We start from the raw sequence: 17,663 nt of genomic DNA, 5'->3' as shown, positions 1-17,663 counted from the left end.
CTCTTTCCCTCAATAATCCTGTCTTCCTTCCTCTCTCTTCGGTTTCTTTTTATTTCAACCTTGATGGCAGAGTCTCTCTTTCACAAATACTGCTACACCCCCATTCCTCTCTATCTTTTTTCTTCTTCCTGTAGATGTGTTTGCTGGCTATAACTAACTAACCAACCAGCTTTGGAGCTTTAGTTCAAGTCTCCACCCCACAAAACCCTTGGCATGAGATAGCTGCATACAACGTCATTTCTGTCTGCCTTTTTTTTCATTCTTTCGCAGTGTGAGTGACGGTTAATGGTCTATTATGACAAACAGCTGTGGATTGTTTAAAGGGTTTTATGCCTTTATTTTGGGGACCAGGCTTTTATTTATAAGGGGAGTAGAGGCAGAAAAATGTGTGTTGTTTTGTTATTTAGCATCATTAACTTAAAGTAAGAGGTGCCGGGGAGAGATCATCATTATTTACGGCTATTTTGTTTTCCGATGCCAAATACCCACAAATGGCTGGATGAGATTAATCACATTGATCTGTGTTGGAATGGAAGCTCTCTCTCACACTATCTGCAAGTCTTTCTCTTGCTCTCCCCTTCCCTCGCCACCAAGATTCTCGTCGGACCTTCATTCTTAATCGCCACTGAGTTAATTAAACACATACTTGGCTGCTGTAATAACTTGACTTGTTAGACCTCCTCTGTGAAAATGGACTTCACCTCTTCAGCAGCTAAAAGCACCAGTAGTGAACCAGCCAGAAGGAGAGGGGCATCCATAAAAAGCTTAAAATATGGCCATGTCAATGCTAATATCTGCTCGACCTTACATGTACAATACATTTACATTTTAGCCATTTAAATTACATTCCTGTAAAGTGGCTTCTTGTAAATGTAGTGGTATTATAGAATGAGCTCCAGTTTGTAGATTACCATCATTGCAAGATGGCATGATAAAATGCAACCGCAACACCATTCTTCACCAGCAGATGCAACAAAATCTTCATGTGACTCTGGATGTATGATGCAATCTGAAGGAAATAAATAAGAGCTGAGGAGGGTAAATCTTCTCAAGAAACGATTACTATGATTATTAAAGGCTTTAGTATAATCGCCGTAACTTTGATAAACACATTTTGTTCTTTATACAGTATATCTGTATTGCTGCTGTAATACACACTTGTGAAAAGTCATATTTCAGAATGTTCCTATATTAACTTTCTGTAAGATTCTGTAATAGAGCCGCTGGTCAATATCGTGGTCAAGGATTGGTGAGGTCTCAATCCATATTAATTGTTAATGTATTTAAGCTATAGAGAAACCACTCGATAGATAGCCACAACACAGAATCCATGCTCTGGGCAATTAATAGAAATTGATGGATGGACGGACAGACATACAATGCTGCTCGGGTGCATATGGCAGGGGGCTTTCAGAGGCCCACTTCAACTACATAAAGACCTCTGCACATTGGCATGACACATAGAGGGCCCCAGACAGCAACACCAGAGAAACAAGAAATAAATCATACAGCGGTTAGTAACACGTGCACAATGACACACATATGCACATACACAGAAACAAGCAGATTGGCAAGGATGCAAGTCCCAAAACACAGATGATACACACAAGCAGCATGGGCAGATATAGACAGACAGAATTAGCTTTTTATCTTTCTCTACCACGCATACACAAACATAAACTCATCCTGTCATCGGCTTTGTAAGATGGATGTCTAAATAATTGCACAATGATTACAGAACCACTTGCATCATCGCATCAATGCTCAAGGACCCTCACACACTCCAGCAAGTACACTAAACCCCTGCCAGCAGTCTGGCCTAGAGTTTATGCATCAACTCCTCTTTCATCTGAAGGTGTCCTGTTGTCCTTAAAGCACCACATATATCTTAAGTGGCAGAATCTGGTTGTACGTCAGGACAAGGGAGGAAGAGAGGGACAGTATCGAAACAGGAAGTGAGGTAGGTAGAAGTTTCATGGTTTGGCTGAATGATATGGGTGACAAATCAGATCAGAGAGGGACCAGGGAACTCTGGATTAAACGTTATTTCTCTTCTAGCTTTTCTATTTCTCTATTGAAGATATATAGTGTAGACATTTCCCATTTTTTTCATCTGTCTGCCTCCCCATCCTTCAATCTTTCTCTTGAGATATGTAGGAGGAATATAGGCTACCCTAGATAATGTATTATTCACCCTTCATTGATGTGTAACTAAAGCTGGCAGTTAGGAGGGAGCCGGATGTCACCAATAACCCCCCCCCCCCTACACACACACACACACACACACACCACCACCACCACCACCACTACCTACACGCACACACAGTAGCTTGAGCCACAAGGCCACCAGGCACCCATTGATTTATGTGCTGACATGTTTGCACATATACACGCACACACAAACACACACATACACACACAAACATATTTTCCTGTATCTAAAACATGGATTTCCATCTTGACTGGATGTGCATGTGTGTTGTGTGTTTGTGTGTTTGTGTGTGTGTGTGTGTGTGTGTGTGTGTGTGTGTGTGTGTGTGTGTGTGTGTGTGCGTGCATGTACACAGAAGGTCTTTTGGGATTTTCAGCAGGACCACAGAGGTATTATAGAGGTGCCACATTATCATCTATGTGTGCGTGTGTGCATGTGTGCGTACGTGCGTGCGTGTGTGCGTGAGTGCGTGCGTGTGTGTGTGTTAGTATTGTTGTGTCCGAAATATACTCGAAAATTGAATGCAGGATCTGGTGGCTAGATGGAATACGGAAAATATATACAGTATATAACATATATATATATATATATATATATATATATATATATATATATATATATATAAACAGAAGGGGAAGATGGCAAGTAGATTAAAGGGGAGGGGTTTTGTTAATACATTTATAGGGGTCATTGGTTAGGAGGTCAGGTTATATGGACAGTCAATAGTTGGTGCATACATTAGCCTTTGCTGTTTTGACAGCCCACTCAAGCTGAAATAACATAATACGGATATTTAACTACCAGATAGGTTGATGAGGTAAATTGTGCCACAGTATTCGGAAGCAATAGTACATTGATATCTCTGTGTACATTCAAGAAAACTTCACAGCTAAGAGGAATCTTGTTTAGGGGTTGGCCATCAAAGGCAATAGTTAACTTTTTCTTAGCACACCCAGACGTTTCCCCACCTACCCACCTGCCTTATTGTGATCCTTATAACACAGCGTCTGGTAAACTTAGCTAGTTAAAAAATAACAACCCCAATGTTTATGCCTAAACTCAACCATTAGCACACGTGTTCAGCTGGGTTCACTTCTGTTGTGGCCTCTAGCGAAACAATCTGAAGGGAATAAACAATAACGAAGTGCAAGTTTGTTTTCTCCCCAACAGGGAACACAAGAAATCAGATGTACCAAAAATATCAGTATGTTTCCATACAGCTCATATGTTCCATCTACCTTTGAGACACACACACAAACACACAAGCCAGACCTCTTGGTGGTCCAAGTGAACTAGGTGGGGTTGGTAATGCTCCAACCACAGGGTGTGGATCAGCACTAACCTGATTAGTCATCGTCCTGACCCTGAACCAGCCAAAGTGGGTAGAATACAAATGAATCCTCAGGGGTGCTTGCTAGTAAATCTGACTCAGGACCAGTGTTTATGGGATTCAGACTGCACCACTCAAGGCCACAGCGGATAGGCTTACTGACCCTGAACAGTGACTTCATTGAAAGGAAAGGAAAAAGGCTTTTGGGCAGGGTGTATGCAGGAATGATTGGTAGTTACAGTTATTATAAGATTGGGGTTATGGTTACAACGTGATGTTGTTGGCATGCTTCATTCAAAAAGGTGTCATGAAGTCAACAGTATACTGTTGTTTTCCTTGCAGCAAGCCTCTGTTTTAAAGAAGATACACATAAATCATGGCAGCTTTAAAACTGCAAAGCCCTCGCTGCTCTGGGAAAGTGTTAATATTTCACCAACTTGAAGCCTCACGTTCTGTTCCTTCAGGTTTCTTTTTCATGTCTGAGGACTGTCAAGGCCCAACACATCCGGGCTGCTCTATTCTTGGGTTAATGAACAGGTGAGAAATTACTTAGACAGACAGAGATGGAAATTGATTTTTTTAAGTGTTGCCTCATTATCCCATGTGTGGCACTTTATCCAGTACCACAGAAACACAACACCAGACAACGTGGGTTGTGTAACGTCAAGGTCATATGGGCGTTATGGTTCTGTCTGTGCATTGACAAAAAGGGGGTTGGCGGTCTGGATTGAGATCGTATAGATTGTCTGGAAGCAGGGCCATTAGTGTGGCACTAATTAGGGGAGACCAAGTGGTCTCCAGTACCGTTCGAAGCCAAGATTCATAAATAAGTAAGTGCAGGGGCAGCTTGGTCGCTTAATTAACAAAGCGTGAAAAAGGGTGTGAATCCCAAGAGGCACAAACCCAATCTGGTTGCAAGGGCGGCTATCAGCAGCGATCCTGACGATTTTGGTGGCATTGATTGATGGCAAGCCAAATTGAATCTCTAATCATCACCACTGTTTTAGCTCCAGCACCCCTCGGGATTTAGAGAGGCCAAAAGTGGCACAGGGGGTAATGCTTTTGTATCCCATTCCTGCCCCCCCACCCCCCCACCCCAGCTCATTTGACCATCCCCATCTGTCCAGGGGTTATCTGACCCCTGTGTGTGTGTTCTCGCTCACACTTTCATGTCTCAGCCTATTGTTTTCACACTCTAAACTGTTTGGCAGAGGTATTTAAAACCTAGACACCTCACGTGATTCCCGTTTAGAGACCCTCTCCCAGTCACCCAACATATTGCATTACAGCCCACAGAGGCACTCTTACCTTTCTTTTTTGTAGCCATTCCTTTTGCACTAATCTTATGTATCGTCCAAGCTGACAGGCAAGGACCATGTTTAGCGAAAAAGCCAAGGGCGACACATTGAAAGAAATGTGCATGTCAGAACTGTCATGTCAGGAAACTCAATGGAATGAAGGGAGATTACGTGCATTTGCAATGCCTTTCAACTGCAGACTTTCTTCTCTCCATACACAATAGGGGAAGTCCTCTTGGCAGTCAAGACCTTATCAAGTAGGAGGCAACTACAAAGGGTCTCTGAGCAGTAAATAGCATCTATCTCCTAGCTGCTTACTGTTACTGTTGGGTGTTTTATATCACACGGACGTGAGATACAAGGGAAAGGAAAATAATACTGCAATTGGGACCTACTGTAACTGTGATAAGGTACGGTCACAGAAGAAGGAACTGAAGAAGGGCAGAGGGCAGAACGATGGACAAAAAAGGATAGGATGAAAGAACAAAGGACTAGAATGACAGTTAAAGAGAGGGGGCGGAGAGATCATAGACTGAGAGCAATGCTGGGAAAGGGACAAGGCCAAATAGAGTGACAGGGAGGTGAAGAAAGGGAAGGTAAACAGTATATAAAAGGAGGCTTTGTCTGCAGAGGATTTTTTTGATAAATACCCGCCTTTTTGGTGGAAAGTCTTGAACCTTTCAGTTCTTCTTATTTGGCAGGCCAGAGCACCAAAGTGTTTGCCTGGCACAATACATATGGGTACCTCGAAGTTGGTGGTACTTGATAAACTACCACTCCAATTATAAACCCTCAGACTGCCTCTTTTCAAATGGTAATAAAATATATTGGTCCATTTAAATCAATGGCCATCTGAACCAAAGGTAAACATTGCCACTCTATAAAAAATAAACCAAATGAAAGATGACACCATGCTTTGTTCCTGTTGATAACCTACTTTAACAAGGCTTTGATTTGCTCAGACATTAAACCAGGAGAAGGTAATAAAACCATAACACTCAGCTTGCAATCACAGCTCATATTAGATTTGTGTTTACTCACTCAATCCCTCTGCCTTTTGTTCAACTCTAATTATTTCTTTCCATCTGCCAATGACTCAGCTATTCTGACACTATCAGATTACATTAAATTTACAGATTACATTTTGAAAGCGTTGCACAATGTTTTAATTGATATGCACTGGATTGCTTGTAAGATTTGTAAAAAAAAAAAAAAAAAAAAAACAATAGCAGAGTTCTTCCAGACTGCATCAAAGGCTGTACCTTTCATCTGGGACCAATGTCAGTGTATGTGTGTGAAAGATACAGATACTGAGGTAAAGGATAGTGAAATATTCTGGTGGAAAGCAATGGATCTCTTCTCCCAGGCACAATGTATCTGGGAGGAAGCTGCACGTCATGAAAGTGGAGTTAGTTGGTGGCAAGTATCCAAGTCAGGAGATTACAGTTTCCCTGCTCAGATGGATCTCACAATCCAACCTACTGCTGCTTTTCCTTCACTGCTCACACTCCTCTTCTTCCACCTCCTACCTGTCCTCTTCCACTCATTTTTCCCCTAACCTAAACATAATTGACCTTGGCTCCCTGCAACCTCTCTGCAACCTCTGGCCTGCATAGTTGCTTCTCTCAACACCTTTTGAAATGAACTGGCTGGCCAATAAACAGAATTAAGTGGCTTTTGAAAGTGAAAACCTGTCTCTCTCACCTCCCTCTCTTTCACTCTGCATGGCCTCACACACACACTGCTCCAACTTTAAGGGGCTTTAATAACTGATAACCTTTCTGACTTTGACTCTGTAGGTGGGGGACTGGAGCATGGCGAGAGTTGGACCTACCATACACATCGCTCACCTAGCCAAGCTGCATGCTCGAGCACCTGCGCCGGGCTGGGCAGTTCATACCCCCCTGGCCAAGAAGGGGTCATCCCTGGAAGAGAATGAGCTTGGATCTGGCTGAAATCCACCACCCGCTATCTCTGGCCTTCCCGTGATGTTGAAATCCACAGTTCTATCACGCTATTCTCTCAAAGGTAACAGGAAGGTCAAACACCATGCATAAACTCTAGGAGAAGGACGTCTTGCCTTCTTGATCTTTTTTTAATCCCTTCTCTTTCTTTCATTTCACACACACACATACATACACACTACTACACACCATCAAAAATGCACCATATTTCTGTGGATCCAAAGCGGATAAGAAATGAGGAGTCTTTGAACTGCCTGGATGTTTCAAGCCCCTTCTTCTACTCTCGATCTCTAAGCTCCCCTGCTGCTCTGTTGGGACGGGGGAGAAAAGGGGCTGATCGATGGGGTCTGACAGCAGTGAAATGAATGGAACCAGCTGATTGATTCATTAGCAGAGGAGTGTGTGGATGTGGATGCAGGCTCTGACCCGAAGAAGCATGTGTGTGTGTGTGTGTGTGTGTGTGTGTGTGTGTGTGTGTGTGTGTGTGTGTGTGAGTGAAGATTTTGTTGGGCTTGTGTATTGGGCGGAGGTAATGCATGTGTGTGTGTGTATGACTGTGAGATTAAGCAACTGTCACCAATCATGTATGTTAAATGCGTGTGCGTGTGTGTGTGTGTGTGTGTGTGTGTGTGTGTGTGAGTTGGGAGGTCAGAAGGGATTTCCATAGGGTGTGAGAGGGAAAGGGAAGCTGTTTATGGCCTGACTTTGCACAGAGGGAGGGGGTCAACCTATATTGTCCAGTGCTTTCATCTGGCTCATTGCAATTAGTCTTTCACAGCACTCATTGTCAAATCCCTGAAAAATAGCACAGCTAACAACCACCATGTCACACAGACATGTAACACTGAATATATATTTGAAACTGCGTATAGATAGATAGATAGATAGATAGATAGATAGATAGATAGATAGATAGATAGATAGATAGATAGATAGATAGATAGATAGATAGATAGATAGATAGAAAGAAATATTGTGATGTATGCAGTTACAGTTTTTATCCACAGTTGAGATTACAGAGAAATGAACATGCAGTACTTTAGAAAGAACAGATTATGAGGACATTATGGAAAAAAAACCTATGTAAAAAAGAACTTAAAAAATGAAAATGCTCATCAGTTGCAGTTGATTGCATCTTACTATCAAAAAAAGAACATCTTCTGGAGAACAGACTCTTAACAGCGGAACAACAGCCCTGTGAACTGAAGCCCCACAGGGTGCCCTCCCTTCCCTTCCTCTGCCTGCTGCTGAAAACACATCACGAGTTGGTCTGTGTCACACTCACACACACAACACTTTATAGCCCTCTGTCATCTACCGCTCTACCAAATGGGACAGGTGTTAGAGTGCCATCTGAGTAACAAAAGACCAACACCTCCACATTTGCTAGAATGCCCCTGAAAAATGCTCGCCTTAATAATAGCTAGCCAGTGTGGTTTTTTGACCTTCCTTTCATTGCCCTCTAAATATTGCACTCACTTAAACATAAAGACACTGTGTCGCGGAAACTCAGTTCCAAACTTGAGCTGAGGTTAAGTAAATGCTCCTCACAGCTGGCAGTGCCTCCGGGAGGCTGCAGCGTGGAACCATGGGGGATTATGTAAATATCTTGACAAAAAGGTCACGTGTGACTGGTGCCGCTGCCACTGAAATCTGCTGGATTCACCGCGTGTGAGCTGTGCAGAAGCGGGTGGGTTTAAGATGTTCAGCATGAATTTGGTGCACGGTAGATAAGAGAGCAGAGGTCTGGTTAAACCTGCCGCTGTTCTCAAGAAGACAAAAAGGGAAAGGGAGGCAAATTTAATAGATGCGGGGAGCCCTCCTCTTGCCTTTGGGCCTTTTGAAGTGTAGATGAAGTGCAGGTGGCGAGTGTTTTTGACACCGAGGATGAGAAGTGGGGCGGAATAAAGTGTAATAACAGTCATCTGCAGGAGTGAACTGGGACACCAACACGTAGACCCCTAACTGGGTAAAATATACACCGTTCAAACACTCTTGTTCTCAGACATGCATTATGGTTAATTACACTAGACATTTGAGCCCATCACATCATTCATGAACTCGGCACTTCCCTTGAAGCCATTCCTATAATCACACACACACACACACACAGACACACACACACACACACACACACTTTATTACACTGTTTGAAAATGACAGTGAGTCCTGTCTTAAAGGTATTGAGTCCTGGAGCCCGCGTTTTCAAAAGTTCCACCATCAACCACCCAGCTACGATTAAACCCAAAAAAACAAATTTCCTTCTCCAGTCCCCACTGTCTTTCTTTTCTTCTTATATTTAACAAGACCGGCAAAGGCTGAAAACAGGCAATGTGGCCTTGCTCCCCCCTCAAGGCACACTGTTTTACAGCAGTGTCCACTCTCCAGGCAGGTGCATCTGGGTTATTTTTAAAAGACAAATATCAAACATTTCTTTCTGCTCCATCGGCAAAATTTGTTACAAGAGCCTGTAGCTCATAAAGAAACGGTGGGGGGAGGCCCTGAAGTTTCCTCCCCCAAACTTCACTCTGTGTTCCTTCGAAATGCCCCTGCTTCTTCTGTGCTTGCCAAGTGATGCGAGCAGCATGTAGATGCAGGCTCCTAGTCATTACTCATAAGTGGGTCCAGGTCCAGGTCCTACATGCAAAGAGTATAACTGCCCTGGACTGCAGGCTGGCCATGCTGACAAAAAGAAATTCAAGCGCACAGCTCTGAACCCAGTCCCCAACTGTGCTTTTGATCTGACCAGTTTGTCTGTGTGTGTCAATGAGCTGTGGAAAGTTACACAGTTAGTCCCTCTAAATATACACATCCTATTTCTGTGTATTTTTATTCGCCACTGGAAAAGGATAACCCCCTGGAGCTTGATTGTGTCAGAACTGCTATTGTTGAGAAGTCTAGCCTTGTCGAGTAAGCCCCCTCCAAATTAATCCAAACAGACCCCCCCATGACCTATGGACAGGAGTCACAGGACATGGATTGAGAGTGGGTGGACAGAACAGCAGGTCCTAACTCACTTTATTATCTGGAAATTTTGACACATGGTAATTTCAGCTGCACTTTGTGGACATCCGGCGCAGACAGGATCTATAAAGCGGTAACTGTGATGGCCATTAATGTTATGTCAAACATTTCATCAGTATTTTGAAAGCCATTAATATCATTCAGTAAGGATGAAAGCGCGGGGGGGGCCCCCCTGCCTGAGTCTACTGAGCAATGTGAAACACCCATCAACCACCCACACGTGCACACACGCCATATAACTATCATAATCTTTGCTTTCCCATGTCAAAAAAGTAGGCACACCAAGGCTGTACCCCCAGCAATACACACAAAAAGAATTCCCAACCCCTGAAACCTCCCATATACACACTCCTAACCCTGAGATGCAACCCTGTGATTGCAGAATCTCTTTCTCTCACACTCCTTCATTCCCTTTGTGTGTGTGTGTGTGTGTGTGTGTGTGTGTGTGTGTGTGTGTGTGTGTGTGTGTGTGTGTGTGTGTGTGTGTGTGTGTGTGTGTGTGTGTATGTCTCTCTTCCTCTCTCTCTCTCCCTTGTTCTGCTCGGCTGACTCCAGACATCAGCAGTGTGTCTTTGCAGTGAGCAGGCCCAGACACATTCGCCCTCCTCTGCTTGCTCTCGACAGTGGGTGTCAAAGACCTGCCATCCCACAAGGCCCCTCTGTCGGATGCCAGGGTGGACAGCACACACACACAAATGCCACATTCAAAAACAACCATACAAGCTGCATACGCACATACCGGTTTTCAAAAAATATCCAGAAAATATTCTACTGCCATTAAGCTGTGTATGCAGTATGTAGACTGTGTATGTTGCATTCCGATTTTACATGGATAAACAGGGAGAAGTTATAATTTATAATCAATCATTATTCATCAACCACAATAATGTCACATATACTACATTTGTGTCACTTTATCCACTGTAAAGTGACATATGAATGGCCGTATTCAACTATATTGAGCATTAGCACTAGTGACTACAGAGGTGTTGCTTCATATTTAACATACCCATTGACATTTGTATAAAGATTTAACAACATATGAAGGTCCCTGTTAACTAACGCTGAAAACCTACAAAACATATTGTATTGCTGTAATACTTATAATAATAATAATACACTCACATTTATCAGTATACAGTATAACGTTGCAGGTGGTTTTATATTCTGCTTCTGTTGATCCTGTTTTGCAAGCTCCAAAAGCTAAGCGCAAGTATGTTGTAAAGCCCTAAACAAATACAGTAAAAACGGACATGACTTATGAGACGGATGACATCCCTGGTATCATATTTAGTCTCGTCCTCAATAAATACTCCACACTGAAGTGCTAAAGACACAAAGCTGAGTTCACAACATCCCTTTTTTCACCTCTGCTGCCTCATTTTCACCGGTTATCCTGCCTTGTCCACTTCCTGGTGTGTGAAGGCCCCAGCAGGCCTGACACGGCTGTTGCTGGCCTATATGGGAAAATTCCAGCTCTGTGAATCTTTACCCACCGCCACACAAGCCGTGAACCATCAGTCGGTGCACATGAGCACTCACGCAGGCCCACTGCATCTGTAAAGTCTGTCTACCCTGTGGATCTCTGATCCAAATCCACTCTATATCCCAACTACTAGCCCCCTCCCTCCACCCATGCCATCCTACCCCAACTCCTAACATGTCGTCATCCACTCCCCCTTCTTTCCTGAGCGCCTTACGCCAATCTGAACCTAAGTCAGTGTACATCTGTTCAACATGGCTGCTGCCTAGCATATGACCTACCGACTGACTGTGTTCCCTGTCGAGGTCAATACACCAAGATACTGCTCTGGGTGATGGACAGTGTCTTATGGTTTCCTTGATTCATTTATTCTTTAAAATATAAGTGCACATATATGGATGTGCAGAGTTGCATTTGAGCCAGTATCTTACTCTGAAGCAAGCCGTAAAAATTAAAATGCACTAGGAAATTTGAAAATGTAAACAATATTACAGGCAACATTTTTTTTTACTGGCTTGACTTTACACATGAAGATACATTTTATAATACGATTCAAATTGAGTTGTTTTATAATAATAATAATAATAATAATAATAATAATAATAATAATAATAATAATAATAATAATAATACAGTGGGAAATGTTACATTCCTAATAAATGTATTTTTTACTATCCCTGCTAAAAAAAAAACAAATTAATTGATTCTTTTGTTTGCAAGTCTAAAATATTATTTAAGATTTAATAATATATATTTTTTTATTATTATTCCTATTGTCATTTATGGTTACCCTTTGTGCTCAGTCTGCATTCGTGACTATAGCAGTTGAAGCGAAGTCATCCTTTACCCAGCCAATTGATCCAGGGCCTCTGATGAATATCCTTATGAATAGGCAACTGCCTCTGGCAGAAAGACAGCTAGACAGTCTGTCGCATCAAACCTGATTCTGCTGTTCTAAAAGGCTGAGCAGCACTGATTCGCTCGATCAATAAGCGATCAATTGACACTTTGACCAATCTTCGAGTTGTGTGTGCACTTAACGTCTGTTTGCATTTCTACCAGCAGTCTATATTATTTCTCATGAAAAAATTTGTATGTGTAATTCTGCTTGATAAGCCACGGTTTATAAAATAAAACTAAGAATTTAAATGTAGATAGATAGATAGATCGATAGATAGATCGATAGATAGATAGATAGATAGATAGATAGATAGATAGATAGATAGATCGATAAATAGATAGATAGATAGATAGATAGATAGATAGATAGATCGATAAACAGACTGGTCCAAGTCATTTACCACTTTGCTGACCTCCAAGTTGTCCTCAGGAATGATTCATTAGCAGAATGGCCAGAATGACTTTGCTTTTATTTTGCAAATTCACTTTCACGCCTCTTTAGCACGGTTCCACTTGGTCCTCGAACGGTCTGTGTGACAGCCAATAACAGTTCCATTTGTCCCCTTAAATTGTGACCCTTAGATACTTTTGTTCAGTAATTTGCTTTTGAATGTTAAGTAGAGGAGTTCCTGGAAAAGTTTAACATAGCAGCTTCACTGCGAGTCCTGCTCGGGCCACACACGACTGATGCAGGCGCTCTTAAATAAAGGCTGGTGCACGAAGGCCTTCGGACAGCAAGTGTGCCGGACAAAATATCCCCATCACTCCGTTCGTCATTCACATTTATTGCGTTTTAGCACGATGCAGCCGTTCCAAACCTATTAAAAAGGCCCACGTTTGATGTTCTACTTAAAAGTGATTGAGGGTGAAAAAACACATTATTCCCCTAAAATAACGTAAAAACACAACACCTTTAAAATTACTGTACACGCGATGTATATGTGGATGCCACGCTTGTGGCGAAGCATCCGTCCTGTGCCCATAGTGGAACAGGCGATTGATCTTTGTATTTTTTATTCTTAAATTGACATACATTTGTGAGAGCATTTTTTCCTGATGATCTCCAACTGGAAATAATAATTTACAAACCCTCTCCCTCACATTTAAGATATGCTACTGCCTCACTGGCAGCGTCTCAATATTAATAATAAAATGACGATAAGGGCGAGGGGACCTCCTCTGCTAAAGAAAGAGCAGGGGAGAATAAATCGTGGCAGAGAGTTTGATGAGAAATGTGCCAACTGCAAACAGGCACAGGGAAGCTCATGTGGAGGTGTGATCTCACCCACATAAAAAAAAAACATAAACATGTGCGCTTCAAAAGGTCCTGGTTGTGCGTAATCACTCCACAATACACCGCCATAAATAGAAGGAAAAGGCATGGAGTGAGTGGGGAACCCTGAGCTGCGACCATAAAAGCCCATTTGTCTTAGTTTAGACAGAAAATGATTCCAGGTGAGAGTTGGAGTCGTAATAGTTTGTTTTTGCCTACAGTGCAAACAACAGGGTTGACGTGTTTGCCATAATACACGCAAAAACATCTTAACTGAAAACAAGTTTATTCGGCTGTAGCACCTTAACTGTGACCTGGAGTAAGTCACATGAAACTAACTCTAATCCATTTTACAAGTTGGTATATTTTCTGTCAACAACAGGGATGCGTAAAGACAATGAACTTTGACAAACCGCATCGAAGTGATACTGCCCACTGTCATGGCCTGAATATCATCATGATGCCTATTTTCATGTTTTTTCTGTGCTTCCTCCCTCCGTCCCAGGTAATTTACACGGAGGAGTAACCACCGCCTGTGCGCTACAGATGACTGTCAATGATGCAATGTATCTCCTGGGCACACTGAGCAGCAGTTCAACTACCAAAGGCCTTTCTTACACCCACTGGGGAGTCCACTGTTCCCCCTTACCAGTATTACAACCATTTAATTCTAATTTTAGCATAAACATAAGGAATTTCTCCTTCTAATGCAAATAACGTGGAAAGTGGAATCAGAGGCCGTGATCTTCCGACGATTAAAACATAAAACACATTTGTATACTGTAAAAAAAGGATTATATCAAATGAAGATGTGTGCCGAGTATTTTATTATTCAGAACAGAGACACTCAATGACACGAATACCAAATTCTGCGTAAAGTAACTTTTGTGGACCTGATTTGAGCCACGTATAGGCGAACCCAAATCAGTTAAAGTATGAGACATAAACATATTTAAATTATTGTTTTGCGTCGATGTTTGCAGCCACTGAGATCTCAGACACGAGCCCCTCGGGTGTAACAGCCCCATAATGAAATAATTAAAAAACAAACTAAATGTGCAAGATTGAAAACGTTGGGTTTAGCCATTCCATGTCAATTTAAGGAAAGAGAAAAATGAAGGAGAAAAAAAAAGAAAAGAAAACGTGAATTAACTGAGAGCATTTCCCCCGGGCCTGTGATGACCCCGCGACCAGGAGATGCTCGCGGTGGTGCCGGGTCAAACCTCCCCACCAGGCCGCTTGTTTCTGCCTTAATCGCCATAAACCCGAATATCCCAGAAAGAACTCCCAGCAGCGGTCATAAATCACCGCGCTGTCTTAACAGCGTTGGTAAACCCCCCATCCAGGTCAGTCGGGTACAATTTATGGCATCACTTATGTAGGGAATAGATTGTTCTAACGAAATGGTATACATGAACTTCCAACCTGTGTGCAGCGAACTCGCTACTATTGTCAAGAAAACACCTCTATCTCCCTCCCCCCTCCCTCTCTCTCTGTATCTACCTCTGGAGCCCCCAACTCCTGCAAAACAAGAACCCACTCATCCACTCGAGCCATGTGTTTTAAGTCAGAGACTCCCAGCTGGGGTCCAGTGACCTACATGGGTCAATGAGAGGGAGCCAATGGGTCCCTATATCAAAAATATAGAACAACACTTTCAAAACAATTGTGTTCAGGAGAAGTTGGTGCTAGAAAAAGTGTATTGAAGGCCAAACACATCCATCTGCTGTGTGGGGATGGTAATTAATTCGGTTTCAGTATATTATTCGACTACATCAAACTGCCTTAAAGTTCGATCGATGGACCTAAAATAAAAAAGTGCTCTTATCACAGTCATCCTCGGTCACCCCTGTTATTTAGTGGCACCCATAAAACAACAAACCATATCAGATAAGCTTTACATTACTTTCATCGATTGGGACCTTGTTTTCTTTACGCCAGGGTCCTTGCAGAGGAAGCTTTAAAGTATGAAAAGGAATTTAGTCAGAATGGTGATTTCATAAGGGGCGAGGCAGCGTGTAATATTTTCTCAGCACCGACTGTAACAGGCCTAAGGATGTTTTCTACAAATCAGGGTCAAGACACTGAAAAGTAAGTTGAGAAACTCAAATAAAAACACGCAGAGTATATGCAGCAAGCCGTGCTCGCCATTTTTGTAATGATGTAGAACATTCATGGTTTTGCTGTCGTTGTTTCAGTGTGTTTATGGGCAGCCAACTGATTATACATACAGTAGATGACGTTTATGTATTATTTCAAAGCATTGGCGTCAAGTAGGAAATTGTAAAGTGAAGTAAAAGTTACCTTGAAATGTAATTGCTCATTTTAACAACATAATAGACGTTTCATTTTTAAAAAAAGAAAAAATACACTGTGAGACAGGCCGAGAAACAAGCTGACAGAGAAATGCGTACTGAGCCACTGGCCCACTGTCCTACTTTCCTACTGGCATCACAAGCCAACCGGGAGCCTGGGTTCCAGCATTCATAGTTCAAGCTTCAGGCCCCTTTCAACCTTATTTCCACTCTTCCTATTATTTCCCCAAACAGAGCAAAGTGAGACATTGCATAATGTATAAAAGGAATAACAGAAGAGTCTGACACTATACCTCGCTGAGAGAGAGAGAGAGAGAGAGAGAGAAAAAGCAGCTAGACTTTCCCATCGATTTTACGCACGGCAAACATCAACACTCAGCTTAAACAGATTGCTTTGTTATTGGAAGCAACTGTTGTAAAAATACAATTGTAAACAATCAACCGATGCCACTTTAAGACAAAACAGCATTAACTTAACGTAGAATGAAACGAATACAAAGATTAATTAAGGGTTGTTTATCTGACTTTATTATTTATTAAATGACGATTGCGTTTCAAAGCTATTTTGAAATGAGAAAATCTTTTAAAAAACATACAACAGCTTTTCCAAATGAATGGAATATCAAAATAGACTGTTATCGGTTTATTTGACTGTATACTTTGACCTCAAACTGAAAGTCCACATGTCAAAAGGCCACACACTCATACAGCCCTGAAATACACGCAGCCGACCTGAGAGTCTGGGAGGGGAGCTTGGAGCCGCGACTCCCCGAGGAGATACAGTGTGGCGCTAATTTCCTTTAAGTGACGAAGAAAGCACTAGCAGTCGGCAATAGCTGATGTAACAAAAAAGAATACATGATTACCATTGAAATGGATGGGCTTTCGTTGACGCGTATTACAATTGTGTATTGAAAAGCTAGACCGGCCAACAGCGCTCGGCTGCGTAAAGCCAATAAAGCCATTAGTGATCCCTCGAAATAAGCCAGATGGTCACTTCGAAGAAAAAAAACCCCAAAACGTTAGTTCTAATTCGGGAATGGTAGAAAATAAAGAATTTGGGTAGACTGTACACATGAGCCTCGCCCGCTGCGGTGCTCAGCCTCTGATAGGCATGGGTGCTGGCTTACTTGATATGGAGGGAAATATACGCTTTTGGCATAACTGCAACGCAACACCAATTAAAGATGAATTGTCTTACCTTCAACGGTGGACACCACGGGCAGCAAGATGCTGCATAAAAGCAGAAAGTAATCCATTGTCATAAGGCAGTCAGGTCGGACATGTAAATAGACCCACGAGATAGAGAGCGCGAGGGAGAGAGATAGGAGGGAACACAACCCTGGGTGATCCGACGCTCCACGCACCCGGTCCCGTCCCAGTCCCAGCTGTATCAAGCCTCCGGGACCAGAGTTACCCCCATTCACTAAACACACGTAAAGGTGAGTGTTCGAAGGAAACAACACCCTTGTTGTAAAACGTGTGAATGTAGCAGCCCCTTCTCGATTTTTTAGTGATCTCCAACCAGAGAAAAGGCAGTGAGCGCAAGACTCCCAGTCCTTTCACTTAACATCGAGCGAAGCTGAAAACAGGTAGTCCAGTCCTCGGTCACCATCCGGAGAATATTTCCAGCAATATTTTCGTTGTAAGTCAGTGGTGGTGGTGGGGGGATGGGGGGGTATAAATGACAGCCTTCGCGGGGAGATCCAGATACTTTCTCTGTGATCAGAGAAGCCGAGGCACAGATAGCCGCACTTGTGTCAGAGCCATGGTGTACAGTCCCAGCCATGCAATGAGGCACGCTCACATGCGTCCGAGATCAAGTGGTATTCCTGTGAAGAAACAGCCGCGCGGATTATAAATA

The 17,663-nt window shown here is 42.6% G+C and overlaps 1 protein-coding gene across 10 annotated transcripts in view; it reads right to left on the bottom strand.

Moving 5' to 3' along the window:
• Positions 1-17,329, bottom strand: part of ephb3b (eph receptor B3b) — a 61,927-nt gene extending 44,598 nt beyond the window's left edge. For 9 of the 10 annotated variants that reach the window (XR_014593840.1, XM_083940130.1, XM_083940138.1 and 6 more), the window contains exon 1: positions 17,001-17,187. Coding sequence is in view for 9 of the 10 variants with exons in the window: in XM_083940130.1 (XP_083796256.1) it covers positions 17,001-17,064 (64 nt within the window). In the remaining variant the exon portion in view is untranslated. Of the gene's footprint in view, positions 1-17,000 lie in introns of all 10 variants that reach the window. The other variant, XM_083940131.1, reaches the window with a different exon arrangement.
• Positions 17,330-17,663: the final 334 nt, after the last annotated feature.

Source organism: Echiichthys vipera, assembly GCF_963691815.1.
Source record: "Echiichthys vipera genome assembly, chromosome: 3".
NCBI classification, from domain to species: Eukaryota; Metazoa; Chordata; class Actinopteri; order Perciformes; family Trachinidae; genus Echiichthys; species Echiichthys vipera.
This window is presented reverse-complemented; position numbering and strand designations above follow the sequence as displayed.